Source organism: Puntigrus tetrazona, unplaced genomic scaffold, assembly GCF_018831695.1.
Source record: "Puntigrus tetrazona isolate hp1 unplaced genomic scaffold, ASM1883169v1 S000001106, whole genome shotgun sequence".
NCBI classification, from domain to species: domain Eukaryota; kingdom Metazoa; phylum Chordata; class Actinopteri; order Cypriniformes; family Cyprinidae; genus Puntigrus; species Puntigrus tetrazona.
The window spans coordinates 45,873-63,728 of record NW_025048694.1 but is presented as its reverse complement, the minus strand read 5'-3'; the positions used below and the strand labels follow the sequence as shown (position 1 = coordinate 63,728).

Sequence of the window (17,856 nt, the reverse complement as noted above, 5' to 3'; positions counted from 1 at the left end):
TATGATGACATTGTTAGATTCATGTGATAAATACAATATAGTAAGATGACTGTCCTTATGTAATCACCATTTATAATGTAGCCACAGTGGTAGATATAATATACAATGCATTGTGACCCTGCTGTTGGGGCATTGTGTTGAGTACAGTATTAGATTCAGATATGAGATATGATTTTGTTCTTTTTTGGCATTCTGACATTTTGGTGATATATTTTTCTTACGATGTGCCTTTAGCCTTGCTGTACTCTATTCACTTTTTGTTGTTGTTTTAAAGGGCCTACATAATTTTCTGAAGTAATAATTTTGCTCATAAGAAGAAATGCACTACATACAGAAATAGCTGACAGCTGATTATTTTTTGCACAGGGGTGTACTCACTTCTGTTGTGTACTGCATGTGTTTGTTCTCAATTATCCTATAACTATGAGTTAAAATCCAATTGAAGCATGTTTGGTCATATGTAATAGATCATGCTCTGATCTGAAGTCATGCGTTTACTGTGACTGGAGATTGCACAAAGATCAAAAGTATTAACCTCTGTTTATTTGAACAGCACATTGATCTTTATCTGTTGATAAAATATGAATTTTGTTTTGTAGAAATTTGTGCAATAACAATATGCGATATAACTTCATTTCAGAAGAAGTGAAGACTCAGTGGGCACTTAATATTCAGAATAGCATATGGATTTTTCATTTATGCTGAAATGTCTTAAATCGTTGTTCAGTTGCGTTACTCTTGAACAGAATTTGGGATTACTGATCACAATATAGTGTTAACTAAAAAAATCGAATTACAGCTATTGTCTCACCTGTTTTCAGGTTTTTGGTTGCAATTCTGATTCTAGTCAAGGTTAAGCCCCCTTAATTTTTGGTATAATTTTGTGGCAATACGGTTTACTATAATCCCCACGCTGCTTACTGTTCTTAATTGTTCTAAATAGTTTCCTAGTATGCGCTCTTCATGGTTTTCAACTTGTTTTATTAATGTCGTTTTAAAATGAAACTTTTTAAAAATGCTAAAATATCATTTTGCTGGGCAATGTTGGTCATGGTTTTAAATGCAATATTTTGTCTTTTCCAAAGTCATTTAAATACCATTTACAAATAATATCTTAAAATTAAATGTTTTCCTAATGATAAAAAGCTATATATAAAAACAATGTAGTATTGTAAAAGTTCTGTAAATATTGTCTTAAATATTTCTATATTTTGTATCCTCAGATGCATTATTTGTATCATATTGTAGAGTGTAGAATTTTACGGTGACTGCATGTGTATCCCCAGTTCATGTCTTGTATGTGAATTAAATCATTATTAACAAACAAACAATGCCTTTTAATGACGTTTCAGATTATTACAATCAAAATGATCCGTTAAAAAAGCCCATTTTGTGTTTTATTTTCTGGACAAATGGTCAGAAACAGGGTGAAGCGTGAACTTCTGCAGGTTAAGGGAAGAAGCTTTGCTTTAACATGTAAACAAATGTACTGTATATAATACGGTGACACTTTATTTTATGATCAAAGTATAAAAACGTTGAGCGCATCCCACAAACCCAAAATCCCAGGGTTCAACAGTTTTATTATAACAAAAGAACAAACGTGGACCATACGTTCGGTCTTTCGCCAACATTTTATTTTAGCACAGGAAGTGCAACTAATAATTTACATGATGCGTTTGCGTTTCTATAAATTAAAATCTGTATTTCTTACTCTGAAGAGCACCAATATTTTAAACTTGTTGCTCGACAGGGAATAGATGCTGTAGTTACTGTTTGCAAGCGATAAAGGCCAGAAAAGTTCACGAATTTGCTTAATGACAAAATCAGACTTTTTTTCAATCAGGCAGATACGTGGAGCATCCTCTGTTTACCAAGAAAAGGAAAACAAAGGTGTAATAAAAGTAATTCTTTTGACTATGTAAATGAAAAGCTCCAATAAAGCTAAAGCGGAGCTCATTTTGAAGGTAGCGTGCATGAGGAGGAGATTCAGCTGGGCTTTACTTGAGGGAGCCCGATGGAGCTTCTAGCTCTCTGGAGTCATACTCGTGGATGAACTGCTCCATGGCCTTGATGCAACGCATGCCAATGTCCCTCAGGTTTTCACGCAGAGACAGCTGAATTGGCTTCTCCAAGGATGGATCCTTGGCCACCAACATCTTCACAACCATCCCAAATATATCACAGTCCTGCCGATACACCTGTATGGATTATTGACAAAACATCACAAAAACAATTAACAATAACATTAGAAATGCTACCACACTTCTATTGATGCACGTAAGCGCAACAGAAGACAAAATTAGTCAAACTGTAAAAGAGAACATAAGGTATATTACATTTTTCTGCAATTTGCAGCTTCAAAACATACATCATCAGCGTATGCTTTATAATGCATATACATCGGCTCTCTAGAATCAAACCCATAATCACATGATAGCAGTAATGCTACCGTTACTGAGCTACACGAAACCCGATTTATGACATTAATATGAAATTGTTCTGTTGTGGATACGCTCTGATGGGTCGTATTTCAAGGATTTCGACACTAATACTGAGGACAGATTGAAGCATGACTGTGAATGAACAGTTTATTGAACTGTTTTTAAAGAACATACTAAAGAGATTTTTACATTTGATTATTTGTTTTTCTTCCTTGAATACTTTGGTTTAGACTTTAAATGGAAATGGTAATGCATTGATACTTTCTTTTTTATATTCGTTCTACTGGGTTTTTTTGTCATGTGTTCTTATTTAAAATAAACATCATTATAATCATATTATTTATTTTATTATTAAGAAAATAAGTGGAGGGAAATATGCAATAGATGTTACTTTGGAACATTCAGAAAACCTCAGAATTGTACAGTGACCGGGAAGCGACGTGATCAGAGATGGATTCTTAAAAATGATTTTCAATTGATAAATGTTTACATTCATCATTATAGAAATCTAAATTGCAGAGCAAATGCAAAATAATCCTGCATATGTGCTTTGTAAGTGCTGAAAACAAGTCAATAGTAATATGACAGTAATACGGTAAGCAACTAGTTAACAGTGAATAGTGTTCCCTGATCTGCATCGGCGTCATTGTAATTTAGTGGAGAAGCAGCCATCTGTGATCAAAAGGCTTGAAATCATTGCTGCAGTGTGTCTTGTAGTTACTGTAGGTGACTGTGTGTGTTTGAGCTGCTAGCTATTACCAGATCACTTCAAAATAGCACCTACTGCCTCATCTGTGGTAACCATAGAGATGCTGTGTCTCTGCGTGTGCACCGGGGGTTAAATTATCATTCTGCATGTATCTGAGTCATCGCATCATGAGCTCTGCTGTGCAGTTTTTTGAAAATAGATGGAATGACTACGATTGCAATAAAAACACGCCGTATAATAGGACTAGGTTTAACTTAGACACCTTCTGTAACTCACCTAAGACTCTTCTGTACTGTATGTTTGCTGGGTGTAATGTACAGGAGACGTATGTGTGCATGTTATATGCAGATGACTTTCAACGATAGCTAGAATGTAAACCTGGGGCACGTACAGGAGGAGGCTCATGGCTCTGTGTATTTGATCGGAGTATAGGAAAATGGATTTCATGCTACAAACATTTGCAATCAAATCAAGATTCACAGCTCTGCCCTCGCTCGCCAGCGCACTTTTCATTTTAATTATATTCAATTGAACGAAGCAATCCTTAAAACGTTAACAATGATCTAGAATAAGATTGGTTACATTTCAAGTTGGGAAATAAAAACTAAAGAAAACTGTAAACACAATTAAAAATGTATACATGCTTTTGCATTATATCCATAATCAGAATTTGTGCTCCACATGTAACGCATCCAAACACGCGAATATTTTTGCTACGCACTTGCATGAAAAGTAAATGTCGAAATGCCTGTCTTGGGAGAAATACAGATTTTTCAAAATACTTGAGCTGTGCTAAGGTTGTCACATCCCAGGGTTGTATTCCAGAAAGCGCGGTTAACTTACTGTCAGCTAAAGCCTGAACTTACTAAAACTAATCCGGGAGTATGTTCCTGGTTAAGTCTCAAGACATCCTCAACAGAGCGACAAATCGACGAGTCACCATGGAAACGGACACTAAGCAAAAGCATGCCATTCGGTTTCTTAGTGCATATCGCCACCTAATTGATGAGTGTGCAAATCACCATTTTGGGACACAGATCTTAAAGCAATAGCAGCATAATCCTGCTGCTGCCAACTGCATCATAAACATAAACCAAACAACTAAAGAAAAGGAAAAAAATCACTGCATTGGACTGAACATTAATACAAATCACCTATATTTAACGTATAGACTAAATATTGTGTGTAATCAAATGTCTGTAGTAAGCTGTTTTGCCTGACCTAACTGAAAACCCTAAATATTTCATTTGTAGCTTTGATATATTGGGTCCCACTTTAAATTAGGTGGCCTTAACTACTATGCACTTACATTTAAATTAATCATTTGGTACAATGCACTACAATGTACATGATGTTTTCAAAGTTTCATTGTAATTTTGTTTTTAAATACACTGAGACCATGAAAGAATAGCCCATATATTGGATCTAGAAGTGGTACTTCTTCTTGAGATTTGACCAGTGCACCTTAGCTATTGCCAAGCTATTACAATCAAAACATTGTATCATCTATCTACTAGTAGTGACCTATTTTTCCAGACTTGAATTTTTCAAACTAACTCCAGCAAAATAAATATTAAATGTAATAGTTCCATAAAAGTCATTTTTCCAGTAATGGAATTTCAGAGATTCAGCAGCAGACCACAGCTTAAGTCACATTGCCAACAGCCTTCAGAGAAGCCAAACATAACGTTCAGATGGTGGAACAGTTGCTCAACATAGCTAAAGACCTTATCTGATATTGCTGGCTTACAGAACGACACAGCTGGCAGATGGTTACAGTCTGACTCAGCTCGTGGTGGCATGGAGGTTACATACACCATTATCATAGCATCACTCGCTTCTGATTCAAAACCTCACTGGTTACAGTTTGGTAGCAGCACCTGAAAAGGAAAGTATGGATCAGAGACAATGACTAGCCACACCTAGCCTTCAAGGAATTATTGGTGGTTGAGTTCTACACCATGACCTGCAGCACCACTATGGATTTCTTTCAGTAGGATTTCTTCCTCCAGTGGCTTGCTGTCCTTCCTTCGGCTGGGACGATTCATTTAGGAGATGTATTTTAGACATGTGGATGACATGGTGGGTCCAACAAAGTTGGTACAGCATTATGATGGTAGTGATGCTGGCTTCACCCAAGAAACTAATGTTGGTGAATCTGTCCTCCTAGATAATTCTCACAATATTTAGATTTTTATTGGTGTTATTCCAAGGCCTTTATGTCCCTGCTGTATAGAGCCATGGACCACCTACAGCAGGGACCTGAGGGCCTTGGATCCATATGTGCAGAAAAAAATGGCTCTGCAGACCAGGAGTTGGTCTTTTATGTACCAGGCTGCAAAGACTTTTCCTGAGAATGTTCTGCGCTTGCAGAACTCAGTTAGTGGTTAAAGTATTCCTCTAAAATCTTTTGAGGAAAGAAGTTGTACATCTGTACATGGTTCTGTGTGAGTGCATTTTTTTCTAGACCTTAAAGGTTACAGCCTGAATGTGGCACTGGAGATCTGAATTACCTCCCTTTAAGATCTCAGCTCAGCCACATAGTTTTTATGGCTCCTCTTAGCGTTTTTTCTATTGTTGTATTCTATTGCAGAAATTACCCCATGTTAATTCCCCCAATTATCCTTCTCAGATGCGACTCTGAGGGATATGTTTGGAAATGTCTATTTCAGTTGTGTTTTTTTTTGGAAGTGCCCATTTGATCAGGTGTTAATGGCAACTCCTGCTAATCCCATGTGTGTTGATGGGTTTAGACCACAGAAACTTGGACCATAGATGGCCTTGGTAGCCTTTGATGTCAACCAAGTCTGCCATTTTCTTTAATCTCTTCCCTTCTGAGCACATTCTCCTTGACTCTGGCATGAGCCTTCCCATTGGCCTTGCAGTTTACATCATACAGCCAAGCAACGGAGGCTTTGCTTTTTTTGGAGATGAGATGTTCTGTCTCTGTGCCATTCTCATGGAACCAGTCTTGGCATTTCCTCAAATTGTTTTGTAGGTAACAAAGATGCGGTTATTATGTAATTAAACAGTGAATAGAGTTTAGGCAGAAAAGCTTTAAATTATTATTATGTTCTCCTTTTTTAGAGAATGGGGGAGTGAGAGAGAAACTGTATAGAGAACACATTCAGTGGGACTGACTGATTTTTTAATCAGTAAAAAAATAAATAAATAAAAACGACACACAATAGTGGCTGCTGCAGATGTGAGTTTGGGTAAAGATTATGTTCTCCTCCTAAAAAATGAACAGTCTGTGAAAGTAATCTTATTTGGTACTCAAAAACAGGATTTATTACACTATGGAAACTGATCCTTCACACAACACACAGACAAAAATGTACCTCCTCTATCTGCTCTTGTTTCTTCCGTATTGCTCTGTTTCTTGCCAGAGCACCTGTCACAGATGAGAGAGCATTTCTGTTGCTGGGTTTCTGTGATACCTGTGGAGGTCACCACAAAATACATAATCAATCTTTCAATCTAAAACTTTAATTTTAGCATTATTTATATTATACAATCTTAGACAACAGTCAAAAAGATGTGTTCACACCATAGCATAATTACCGTTATTATGGCGTACCAACTTGACAAAAGCATTCACCTACTTTTAGAACTCATCAATTACAACTTGTGAACTGGGAGTTTTTTGAGAGCTTCACCTTGTACCATGTGACCACTACACCTCACATGAAACCAGAAAAAGGTGGCGCTTAGAGTACTAAAATATAAATAAGCAGTTATTTTGTAATATTTATGCTTTAAAATTTGCTAATGCAGATGTTTTCATGCACAAGTAATGTGAGCCTAAATGAAAGACATGTTATTTTGTGGTCGCTATAGAAACGGATAATCCCCAGTCAGAGGATGTGAACAGCACCAAGCTGAACATTATGAGTTGTCACAGTAATTACAACGTGCCATGCATGCAGCATAATGCTACGCAATGCTCTTACAATTGACCGTTTGCAAAGACCCCACCCTCCCTAGTTACTGTTGCCATGACCGACAAGCAATACGGCTCTCACACTACACGTGCGTTCTCACACAGTGAAAAATACATCACTGTGAAGAAACACGCCAACAGAGAAGACAGAGCAAGTAACTTCTGATATGAAACAAGGTCTCTTTTTAAATGTGTAATTTTTAATGAAATTCAAACAATAAATACCCTTTTGTGGCTCTTCTGTCTTGTTCTGTCTTGATTTGTGTTTAAGGTTAGAAGGGCTAACGTAAAGCGGCAGCTACTGAGCATAAGCACATTTACATATTTTCTGAGCCAACAATATAGCATGAAAACTATGAAAATGCTTTTGGAAGCACGTGACACCATAGTTTTATCACATTAGAGTGTTGCAGTGAGAGTCTTTTTTCAGTAAATGACCTGTCATAGTTTAACAGCTGTAAATGTCGCCTGTCAATCAAGCTCTTTGCGAACGGTCAATTGCTATCATTTTTAGGCTTATGTTTATATACTTTACATCCTCAAGACAGAATTCATAGAGAACAATATCACAATAGTTTACATGTTATTATTCCTTTCAGTGGAATGAGGGTAAATTAATTTGGCCTGCTGTCCATGATGAGGAACATGAGACTTGACTGAAGCTGTAAGTTTTCCCAAAACTAAAATAAAATTAACAAAAAATAGTAGGAGGTCATGGAGGTGCCAGTCATTCAGGAGGCCATAGAGAATAGAGCTTCATAGCCTCAAAATAGAGCAGCATATTTCCCTCAAAATATTCTTGGGAGAAATTAGGGTCCAAAATGCCTGGAAAGGTTCTGGAGAAGTGGATACAGAAGAGTTCTTCTGGAGAAGCAGAGACTCAGGAGACTCAAGAAAGCTAGACGGGACCAGTGGAGACGAGGGAGTCTAGGGAGACGAAGGAGAGCTGCATGGGACAAGCGGAGACGAGGGAGACAAAGGAGGTCTGAACAGGACCATCGGAGGCGACGAAAACTCAGGACATGGCGAGGAGATAAAGGAGACTCGGAGATGAAGAAGGACTGGATTGGTCCAGATGTGATGTGTGTAGGCTCCTCGTTCTGAACACATTCAAGACAGCTGGATATTGTGGTGGATCATAGGTAAAAAACTTGCACAGACAGGTGATATTGTGTATTTGAATGCTAGCATGTCTACAATTTAGCATTAGTTGCTAGCATGTTTTAGCACATTGCTATATTTAGATGACGCTCACTGATATCGGCACCCTTGGTAAATATGACCAAAGAAGGATATAAAAATGAAGCCGCATTGTTAATCTTTTTGACCTTTCATTTAAAAATTCCACAAAAAAGCTAACCTTTCAATGGATAATAAAAATTTCAAAAGGGGGGCAATATCATTATGAAATGTTTTCCTTTAATACACATTCAGCACAGTTATTGGCAGAGGTGTAAAAAAGTACTTAAAAATTGTACTCAAGTAAAAGTAAAGATTCTTAAAAATTGTATTTAATTAAAAGTACCTGGCCAAAAACATACTTGATTAAAAGTAAAAAAAAGTACACTTTAAATTGTACTCAAGTATTAAAAAGTACTTTTTTCTGACATATATACAGAAGTTTGGTTAAAGGGAGAAAATAAACCAAAATGCAATGCACAGGTCAAACACATACATCTAGATTAAAAAAACTAATATTTTAAGCTTGAGCGTCATGTTCACTTTGTGTGGTTTCTGTAGTGGTCCTGTCCCCTCGCATTATACAGAAAGAAACTCTGGGATGACTCAAGAATCTTCATTTTGGGATGAATTATCACTTTTTATAACAATATGATGCAGAGGTTAGAACATATTCCAAACAGGTTACAAGAATGGGCTGAATTAATGAGGAGACTCAGAATTCAAATATTTTACACTTTTTTTGTGTTGTCTACGTCACTGTCTGAAAGGTTATTAAGCTTTTTTTTTTTATTTGGGCTTTTTATCAGCAGTTATTGCTACATAATTATTTGCAACTAATCATCTGAAATAATGAGAAAATCATGTAAATATTAAGATTTTAAAAACATATTAAAAGACATATTAATGCAACTACCTGATAAGAACGTCACTAAACATGAATAACAATTAAACATACAAAGTTCAGTTAAACACTTTTTTTGGAGATTTAGTAACATTTCATTTTTAAAAATCCTACTAAAAATATAAATTATATTTAAAAAAATTGCATTCAATCTTTTACATTCAGACAATTTATTACAATATATTACACAGCTAATGGCTCTATCAATACAGAAAGAATAATGAATCATCTTTTTTGAATCATGCTTCCTCACATTTGACTTTTATCTGATGAAAGTTATAACTGAAGTAGAAATAGAGTAATAAGTAGAGTTTAGGTTCACATATTTAATGTGCATAAGATACAATAAAATGGAATGTACTGAAATGAAATTGTAAGTTTTGTTCAATGTAATCAACTAAAAGTACAAGTAGTCAGGTAAAACTGTACTTGAATAAAGTACATTTTATTCTTCTACTTTATACTGTTCAGTGCTTTGATACAACCTGTGTTGTTAAAAGCTCTATAGAAATAAAAATGACGGAATGGGTTGAGTCCATTATTTATTGATTTACATTTTTGTTTATTGCTTGTATATCTGTATTTTAAGACTCCTGTTATGTAATGTGCTTCTGTTCTTGTTGTTTCCTTCTTCACTTCCTTTGTTCAGTTCATGTCCCTCTTTGCTTTGCTGCCTTGTTTGTTACCATAGCAACCCTTATTATTTACCATGCCAACTTATCACCTACACCTGTGTATATATACCCCTGTGTTTCGGTGCTTTCGTGTAGGTGTTTGGTCTTCATGATTGCTCTCCTGGTTCCTGTCTCTGATTTGTTCGTGCTTGTTTCAGGTTTGGATTATCTGTTTTGGTGTTTCAAATTAAACCGCGCTTGCTCCGTCTCGTCCCTGTATTTGTTACAACGTTCCTACTCTCAATCTTTGCCGGTATTATGATGCCAATAAACTATGCGTCACACTCGTAAGCTACTTCTGTGAGGATCATGCACAGCTTCCTAGCATCAGCACTTTTCCCCATTCTGCTAGGTCGATCATAAATCGCTTACTTTTTTCTTCATACAGACTTCAACTTGTATTGACCTAAAAGCATTCATTTAAGAATGATCATAATTATACAAAGCAAAGAGTTTCTGGTCTCTTACTGTGGACGACAGAGATGATCTGTTTCCAGGGGATGGCCGAGAAATGTCTAAAAAAGTAAGAAGAAGGGCAAGATGAAAAGAGAGAGAGGGAAAGAGGTTTCTGTATGAAAATCTCTATCACAACAGGTTTGTTTTCATTTCTGATGATGGGCCTGGGTGCTTAAATCCATGTAAATATGACCAATCTCTCTCTCTCTCTCTCTCTCTCTCTCTCTCTCTGTCTCTCTCTCTCTCTCTGTCTCTCTCTCTCTCTCTCTCTCTCTCTCTCTCTCTCTCTCTCTCTCTCTCTCTCTCTCTCTCTCTCTCTCTGTCTCTCTCTGTCTCTCTCTCTCTCTCTCTGTCTCTCTCTCTCTCTCTCTCTCTCTCTCTCTCTCTCTCTCTCTCTCTCTCTCTCTCTCTCTCTCTCTCTCTCTCTCTCTCTCTCTCTCTCTCTCTCTCTCTCTCTCTCTCTCTCTCTCTCTCTCTCTCTCTCTCTCTCTCTCTCTCTCTCTCTCTCTCTCTCTCTCTCTCTCTCTCTCTCTCTCTCTCTCTCTCTGTCTCTCTCTGTCTCTCTCTCTCTCTCTCTCTGTCTCTCTCTCTCTCTCTCTCTCTCTCTGTCTCTCTCTGTCTCTCTCTGTCTCTCTCTCTCTCTCTCTCTCTCTCTCTCTCTCTCTCTCTCTCACACACACATACAACACCTTCAGCTCTCTGACACTCACACACATTTTCTCTCATTATATCTCACTTTTAAGCAACACGTACACAAAAGCAGTGAGTCACCAAGCACATAACCATGAGATGGAGGGGGAGGAAAATCTTCTCAACATGCCACATCTGATTTTTAGCCAACTTAAAAAACAGAAAAAAAGAATAATTTAAATCGACCCTTTAATGCAGCAGAAATGTATATGCAATATGCATTTTTTAAACCGAATTGTTTTGGAACAGATACAACAGATTTGTTGTATTCACAGATTAGCTTCTGTATCTGCTATTATCAGCTACCACTCTATAATAAATTAATAAATAAATAATCGGATCCCTCAGATGCCAAATTAATAGTCCAACGCTCAGAAAAAAAGTCTGGTTTAAAAATATTGGACAGAACACATGCTGGTTTGAAAAAACGCTAGCTGTGATTGAGAGTTTTAATATTGTGCACAGAAATGTGTGAACTGACACTACCACCTAGTGCTGAGTTCATACATCTCACCTGTTCTGTCTTCAGTGTGTGTGGAGCCCGGACGAGGACAGGCTCTGGGCCGCTGATATGTGTGATGCCTCTGGTACCTCAGTGCAAAATTTGGCCGACGTATAAAACGCCGTTCCTCCATTGTCCTGAAAAACCTAAAACTAAAGAAAATGAGAAATTTGATCATAAGAAACTGATCAAGCAATATGATAACAAACCAGAACTAGACAACAGTTATATGCGAGTCTGAAAGGCATTTCAAGAAATAGCCTAATCCCTCAATAAATGGACCTATTTCATTCATTCTTATATTTTAAATAACCAGAGAATGCTGATTTCTTTTTCCAAACCATGGAAATCATGCATAGAAAACCTAGTTTATTTATGACTGACATGATTATTTGCCATTCATCGGTTACAGAAACTGAGCTAAAGACTCAAATTCACACGAAACATATTGGCTATTGATAAAAAATATTGTGAACACTCAGCATGTTCAGCTACAGTTTGTTTAGAATCACCTTTTCTTTTTTTCTTTTTTTAATCTCTACATAAATAATATTCTCACTTCTACATTAGTAATAACTTGTTGGCATTCTTACTTAGCCTACTATTAGTTCAAATCCAATGAATAATTAATGTTTCCTTATTTTCACACAAAACATAATCGATAGCTTCTACAATTTATTGTTCATGCCATCTCCATCAATTTTAGTCATTGTTTGAAACATCCATCAGTCATGGAGATGAAAAGGATTTTCCGCGCTGGTGGTCGAGACGGATGCACATTGGTCTGTGTTTCTCTCCGTCTCCGGTAACAGACTGTACAACATTCACTTTACATGCCTTTCATGCAGAGAGGGTGACAGCACACCACATTAAAAGTAAAGATTATTCATGTCTTCATAATTCTGTCCAAATTCAAAAACAAAACTAAAGTCACAGATCATCTTTGGCGTTCCAGGGATCCTACAGAGTGTTCCCTTTCCTCTCCGTATACTTGTTTCTCTTACCAATCGGTTCCTTCTCTGATGTTACTGTTGTTTGCAAGGTTTCAATGTTACTGCGCAATATTTTAAAGATATTATTATTTTGGGTATTTTGCACGGTCTGTTATTGGAGTAGTGTCACCCAAGCGGGTGTTTTATAAGTTTCACTTTAGTAGAGGTTAGGGTTAGAACAAGTTGACATGTTCTTGAAAAGTTACCTATAGTAACATAACTACATGTAAACGTTATTTGTTTTTGGAAAACTTGGAAAAGCTTCAAATAACAGTGGATACTGGATGAATGGAGTATCAATTCATTTACAGATCTGCTGCCACCTACTGTAAAGTAAAGCTCATTTCATGTCATTTTTCAACAGTCTTTGTTTTTCGCAAATGTACAGTTTATTTCATGACGTATTACATGAATTTTCCTGCACAACTGTACAGTTAAAACAATAATAAAGGATTAATTTGTAATATTTTATAATTAAAATGTTTTTAAATGAGGGGTGGGTGTCATTAGAATTGTAAAAGATTTGATTACGGCCTTCTATGTTTTCCATTGTGACTTTTTAAAACAAAAGGAAGAAGGAAAAACTGTTTATAAAAATACCTGTGTATGTGTAGACATGGCCTGAACACTTTGATTCACTGCTTCTGATGTGTTTAATTACAGATGAACTGGCCCTCTAGAAACACGTTTGGTTTGCACATTCCCAGACGGACATTCAGTGCATTCAGCCTTAATTTATATATATATACACACACACACACACACACACATCCTTACCGTGAATGCAGGTGTTTCCCTTCAAACCTCGGCCGAAAGCGGTGGGTGTACCGTAAAGGACTCCTTACTCTCTGGATATGTCTTTTCTTCTTCTGAAAAATATAAGAACACTGTTTTAAATGACATTCATTCAATGAAACTGATGATCACAAACTTAAGTATGCTAGTAGTTGATAATAACTTGATAGTTCAGTATTCTAAGAAAGAATTTCAGTATAATCAAATGTTTGTATCAGTTGTTTGATAAGTAATGAATCTATGATTCTTCTGATTCTCATCTATATGCTGTAGGCTACTACACCGCACAGATTGGTTGATACACTTTTTTTTCGACGGAGACAAATCCAGTTGTGTTTATGTGCACTATGCGTGTTTAAACACTAAAGAGAGTGTAGTTGAGTTTCAGCTGGTGTGTGAGCTTGTGTAGGTATCAATTGTCTTGCACAGTTTGGAAGTCAATAACATTTATTTGCATTTACAGACATAGTTTAATGATATTGAAGTGAAATTTTTCTAATGAGCAGAAATGGTCAGCATTGGCAATATTGTGTCTAAATTGTGTCAAACATTAAGTATAATGTATAAAATCATTGTGAAAATTTGCACAAAATTTGTTTTTCAAGAGTAAAAAATAAAAAACTGTTTTCCCCCAGTATGTTCTTTGTTCAGTTATATTAATACGCTTTGAATTCTCAACAAATTCTCTCATAGATAGACCGGCTTCGTGACTTCACCTGGAGCGATGTAGGCTACTTTCAATAGGTTTTCTTACAGATGTTTTACTTTTGTTCCTTGACTGAAACGTTTACAAGTACTGGGTGTTTTTAGGGAATATTTGCATATTGAATATTTTCGTTACCTAGTTGATTTGTTTCCGTTTTCCAGTGTGCGCTACTCAATGTGTCTAACTCGTTCAGATCCAGCATTTTGGCTGACATTGTTGTTTAGAGTTAACTGTCCTTTCTCTTGACATTCTCTCTTAGGTCGTCATTTGACATACATTTGGCCTGTAGCTATTTATTGTTAGACACACCAGGTAAGGAGTGAGCGCCCTTTTTGTACTTCTGTTTTTCGTCCTAGTGAGAGTAGGCTAGTTACGGCGCCCCATGCGCTGAAGATTTCGGTTTGTTTTTCACATTTTTCTTTGGTTAGTTTACAGGGATAGAAAGTTACAGCTAAGATACGGGTTTAAAGTCATATGTATAAATTATTAAAACATAGATATATATTTTGATGTCTTAATTGTTTAGACGTTAGAAGGCCCGTTAGCTTCTTGACAATCCACAGGTTCACGTTAACAGCTCTACGAAACAAAGCTGGATTCTGGTATTAATCTGAACGAGTAAAACAAACTGTTTTATCACATTTAAACATTCATTCTCTGCCAGGAGAAGGCGCTTTGAAACTCCTGAATAGTTTCAGGATTACAGATGTACACAATGACGTGTATACGAAAATATACGTATACGTAAATGACTTTATCAGACATTATAGGAAAGATTAACGTTAACTAAAAATGTCAGCGAAACTTTTCTGAAGTCAGTCTTGAATATTCATATAAAAACACCCGTGCTGTGTTTTGACTTTGAAACTTTCTGTAAGCTTTATATTAGTATTTATTATTACATTACACAACGGACGTATTGACTACACCTAAAAATGTATCCTTACAACTAAAATAATAAAACATAAATACAGTTTTATTATTTTTGTTGTCATATCAATGACCTCGTCTGCAACTGCATTATTTAACTGTTTACTTAATATGAAATGATAACATGTCATTCTGTTCTGTGTGATTTCTGCTGCCAGCTCCTTTACAAAAATAGGCCTTTGTAATGTTAAACAAGATTTCATTTTAACCCTTAAATAAGCAACATTTCTGCAATAACCGTTTACTTGTCATTTAATGTCTATCTTATATGTCATGAGCCACAAAAGGTGTTTTCTCTGACATGTTGTGACTTTATAACAATAAAATACACCAAAACCGCAACACGATCACAAAACGAAGCCATATTTTTGTGCGCCGTAATCCAAATCTTCCAGCCCGCGCCGGACTCTCGCGCTCGTTACAAATTCAAATGGCGCCGCTTCAAACGACAGGTTTTACGGCAGGATACTCGAACGCTCATTGGCTCTCGCCTGCATTCGTCACAGATTGCGACATGCCGTGTTTCTGGTTAGACCTATTCGAAAGATACGGCCGCTTCTTGAGGAGTTCACGGAGGAGAGAGGATCGGGGGAAAAAAACTGCATATTTTCAGCCATTAGCAACATAAAGTCTGCTCTGTTGTATTCCGCTGGGCAGGATTTGGATGCAAAACATTGTTGCGATTTTACTTTTGACAGTGACATGTTTGCAATAAATAAATGATTGTAATTGCATTTATCTGTCTGTCATGTTTTTCTTATTATGTTGATGTTTAGAGGAAGGAGTGGGATTAGCGGCTGTAAAAATATTTTTAAATGCTATGTTGTTACGAAAATCGTTATTTTCCTGCATATTTCGGTCAACTGCGTTTTATATCCTATTATACTCGGTATAAAATGGGTAGGTGTAGGTTTGAGGGTAAGTTAAGGGGTATACAAATCTAAATCGCTTGTTGGCAAAACGATAAAAAAAAAAAACGCAATGATACCAACATCTCAATTATATAAAAGATATTTGTAATATGTACTTTTAAACTTTGAAATACGTCTAAATTGTACGTTTTAGCATCAGTAAAAACGATAAAAATGTACATTTCATGCTTGTAAATGTTTCGTATTCATATGAGATTCTTGAATTTACAATTAGGACTCTTGTTAAACCAATTAAGGTATTTAATACCTTTTATTTCATCACTTTTGATTCCTAGCGGAGGCGGGAACGGCTCCACGGTCGCTACCGCCCACCGTGTTCACCAAAAATGCATATTTTTTATATTTATATAAATATGTAATATAACAATATGTATATGTTTGCTTTTAATGTATGTATATTAACATTGAAACAGAACGAACACTTTTTTTGAGCAAAGGGGCTGGTGTCCCCGGGAGTTGATGTGTTCTGATGTTCTTCACAGAAAAAAAAAACAAAAAAACATTAACTGTATAATTTGTTGATAAAAACTGAAATCGTGAGACTGAGCGCTACACAAGGGTTAAACAGCAAGTGTGTGTGTGTGTGTGTGTGTGTGTGTGTGTGTGTGTGTGTGTGTGTGTGTGTGTGTGTGTGTGTGTTAGATCCGATCTCCGCGCACGGTAATAACAAACACATCTTCTGAAACATTACTTAACGATCTGTTTCCGTTCGGTGTCGTTTCTGGGATCATATACGCGCTGCTGCCCATTCAGAGATCACTGGGTGTCTTTCTAAACCCTAGAACAGACTACAGAGTCGCTGTCTCCTACCTCTTTACTGCCGTGGACGGGCTCTTCGAGGCGGGCGTCCATGCTGTCTAACTTCACCCGATTATTCTCTTAGAACAACATCAACACGAGCTCCGCGGTTGTTTGTTTGCCAACAAGACTTTCACTTTCACTTTCTATTTTTGTTGTCGCATCCGTCAGCCAATCCACAGCGACCCATCTCACACACTCTTAGTTTCTCTTCCAGTGTTTTTAGCTTTTCTTCACATCTGTCGGGAAAGAACCAGTTCCTTTTGTGCTTTTAATATCATTGTGTTATTTAAACATATTTAAATTATATTGCCATATTTAAATGTATATATTAATAATTTCATCACGTTGTAAAGAGCAATCATGTTGCAGAAACCTGCAAGGCAATTATTATTTTACTATTATTTTGAACGGCCTTGTGCTTTGTATAAAGATTATTCATTGAAAAAGAAACTAGATTTTTCTCATTCTTAAACCCATATTTGCCACTAGAAGGCAGTGTTACGTAAAAAGCACTGCAACGCGATCTTGATTGTACAAAGGGAGATGAATGAACAAATAAAAAAACTGATAATAAAATAGTTTTTTCTCCATTACTAACATCCCTTTGTCCCAAACTATGGTCTGCTTTCCAAAACTACAAACACAGTCAGCCCAAGATGCACAGTCCATGCTGTTTTCACACAGTTTAACACGTTTCTAACCCATCTTTTTTGACTGTATGTTCCAGACAAAAAAAAAAACTCGACTTCTGCAACAACAGCAGTTTAAAAGAGCTGATTAAAATTATTTTAGACCACAACACACAGTTGTGGAGACGGCCCCTAAACACGATTTCCCTTTTTAAAATAAAAGTCTGCTTGGATCGTTCATAGAAAAAGATAAATATTTAAAAAAAAATCATTTATAAATGTTCATAAAACTTTCTGTGGGTACCACACACACACACAACATGTATTTTTTTTTTTGAAAATTACGCTGCTCAAATAAAAAATGAATTTTTATTTTTATTGAAGTAATTCGATATTAATAATTGTGGGGTGAGGTGGAGCTGCTAATGAGCGGTCAGTTTACTGCACAGCCAATCACGGGCCTCGACCTTGCTCAGGCCCTGCATCTTTAACACGGCTTTAGCCAGTTCTGTAAAAATGTTCAACTTTCACAAAGACACCAGGTTCATCAAGCTCATTGAAACTATCCAA

At 36.4% G+C, this 17,856-nt stretch overlaps 1 protein-coding gene across 4 annotated transcripts; it reads right to left on the bottom strand.

Annotated features, from left to right (window-relative positions):
* Positions 1-1,496: 1,496 nt before the first annotated feature.
* Positions 1,497-16,797, bottom strand: LOC122340943. 4 transcript variants are annotated; one of them, XM_043234190.1, is made up of 6 exons: positions 16,667-16,797; positions 13,271-13,362; positions 11,514-11,653; positions 10,322-10,368; positions 6,495-6,593; positions 1,497-2,201 (listed from the first exon to the last, which is right to left on the bottom strand). In XM_043234190.1, the coding sequence occupies exons 1-6, from the start codon at positions 16,706-16,708 to the stop codon at positions 2,001-2,003; spliced, it is 621 nt and encodes a 206-aa protein (XP_043090125.1). In that variant the 5' UTR covers positions 16,709-16,797; the 3' UTR covers positions 1,497-2,000. The 4 variants fall into 4 exon arrangements, with proteins under 4 accessions (XP_043090125.1, XP_043090127.1, XP_043090129.1 ...); XM_043234192.1 differs by having other exon boundaries at positions 11,514-11,647; positions 16,667-16,758; XM_043234194.1 differs by lacking the exon at positions 6,495-6,593 and having other exon boundaries at positions 16,667-16,758.
* Positions 16,798-17,856: the final 1,059 nt, after the last annotated feature.

Excerpts from the sequence above, each read along its gene's own strand:
- LOC122340943 (XM_043234190.1), bottom strand. The coding sequence starts at position 16,708 with ATGGACGCCCGCCTCGAAGAGCCCGTCCACGGCAGTAAAGAG. Across the intron at positions 6,594-10,321 it reads GATCATCTCTGTCGTCCACA|GTATCACAGAAACCCAGCAA; the intron begins GTAAGAGACCAG and ends TGACCTCCACAG. Across the intron at positions 2,202-6,494 it reads AACAAGAGCAGATAGAGGAG|GTGTATCGGCAGGACTGTGA; the intron begins GTACATTTTTGT and ends TAATCCATACAG.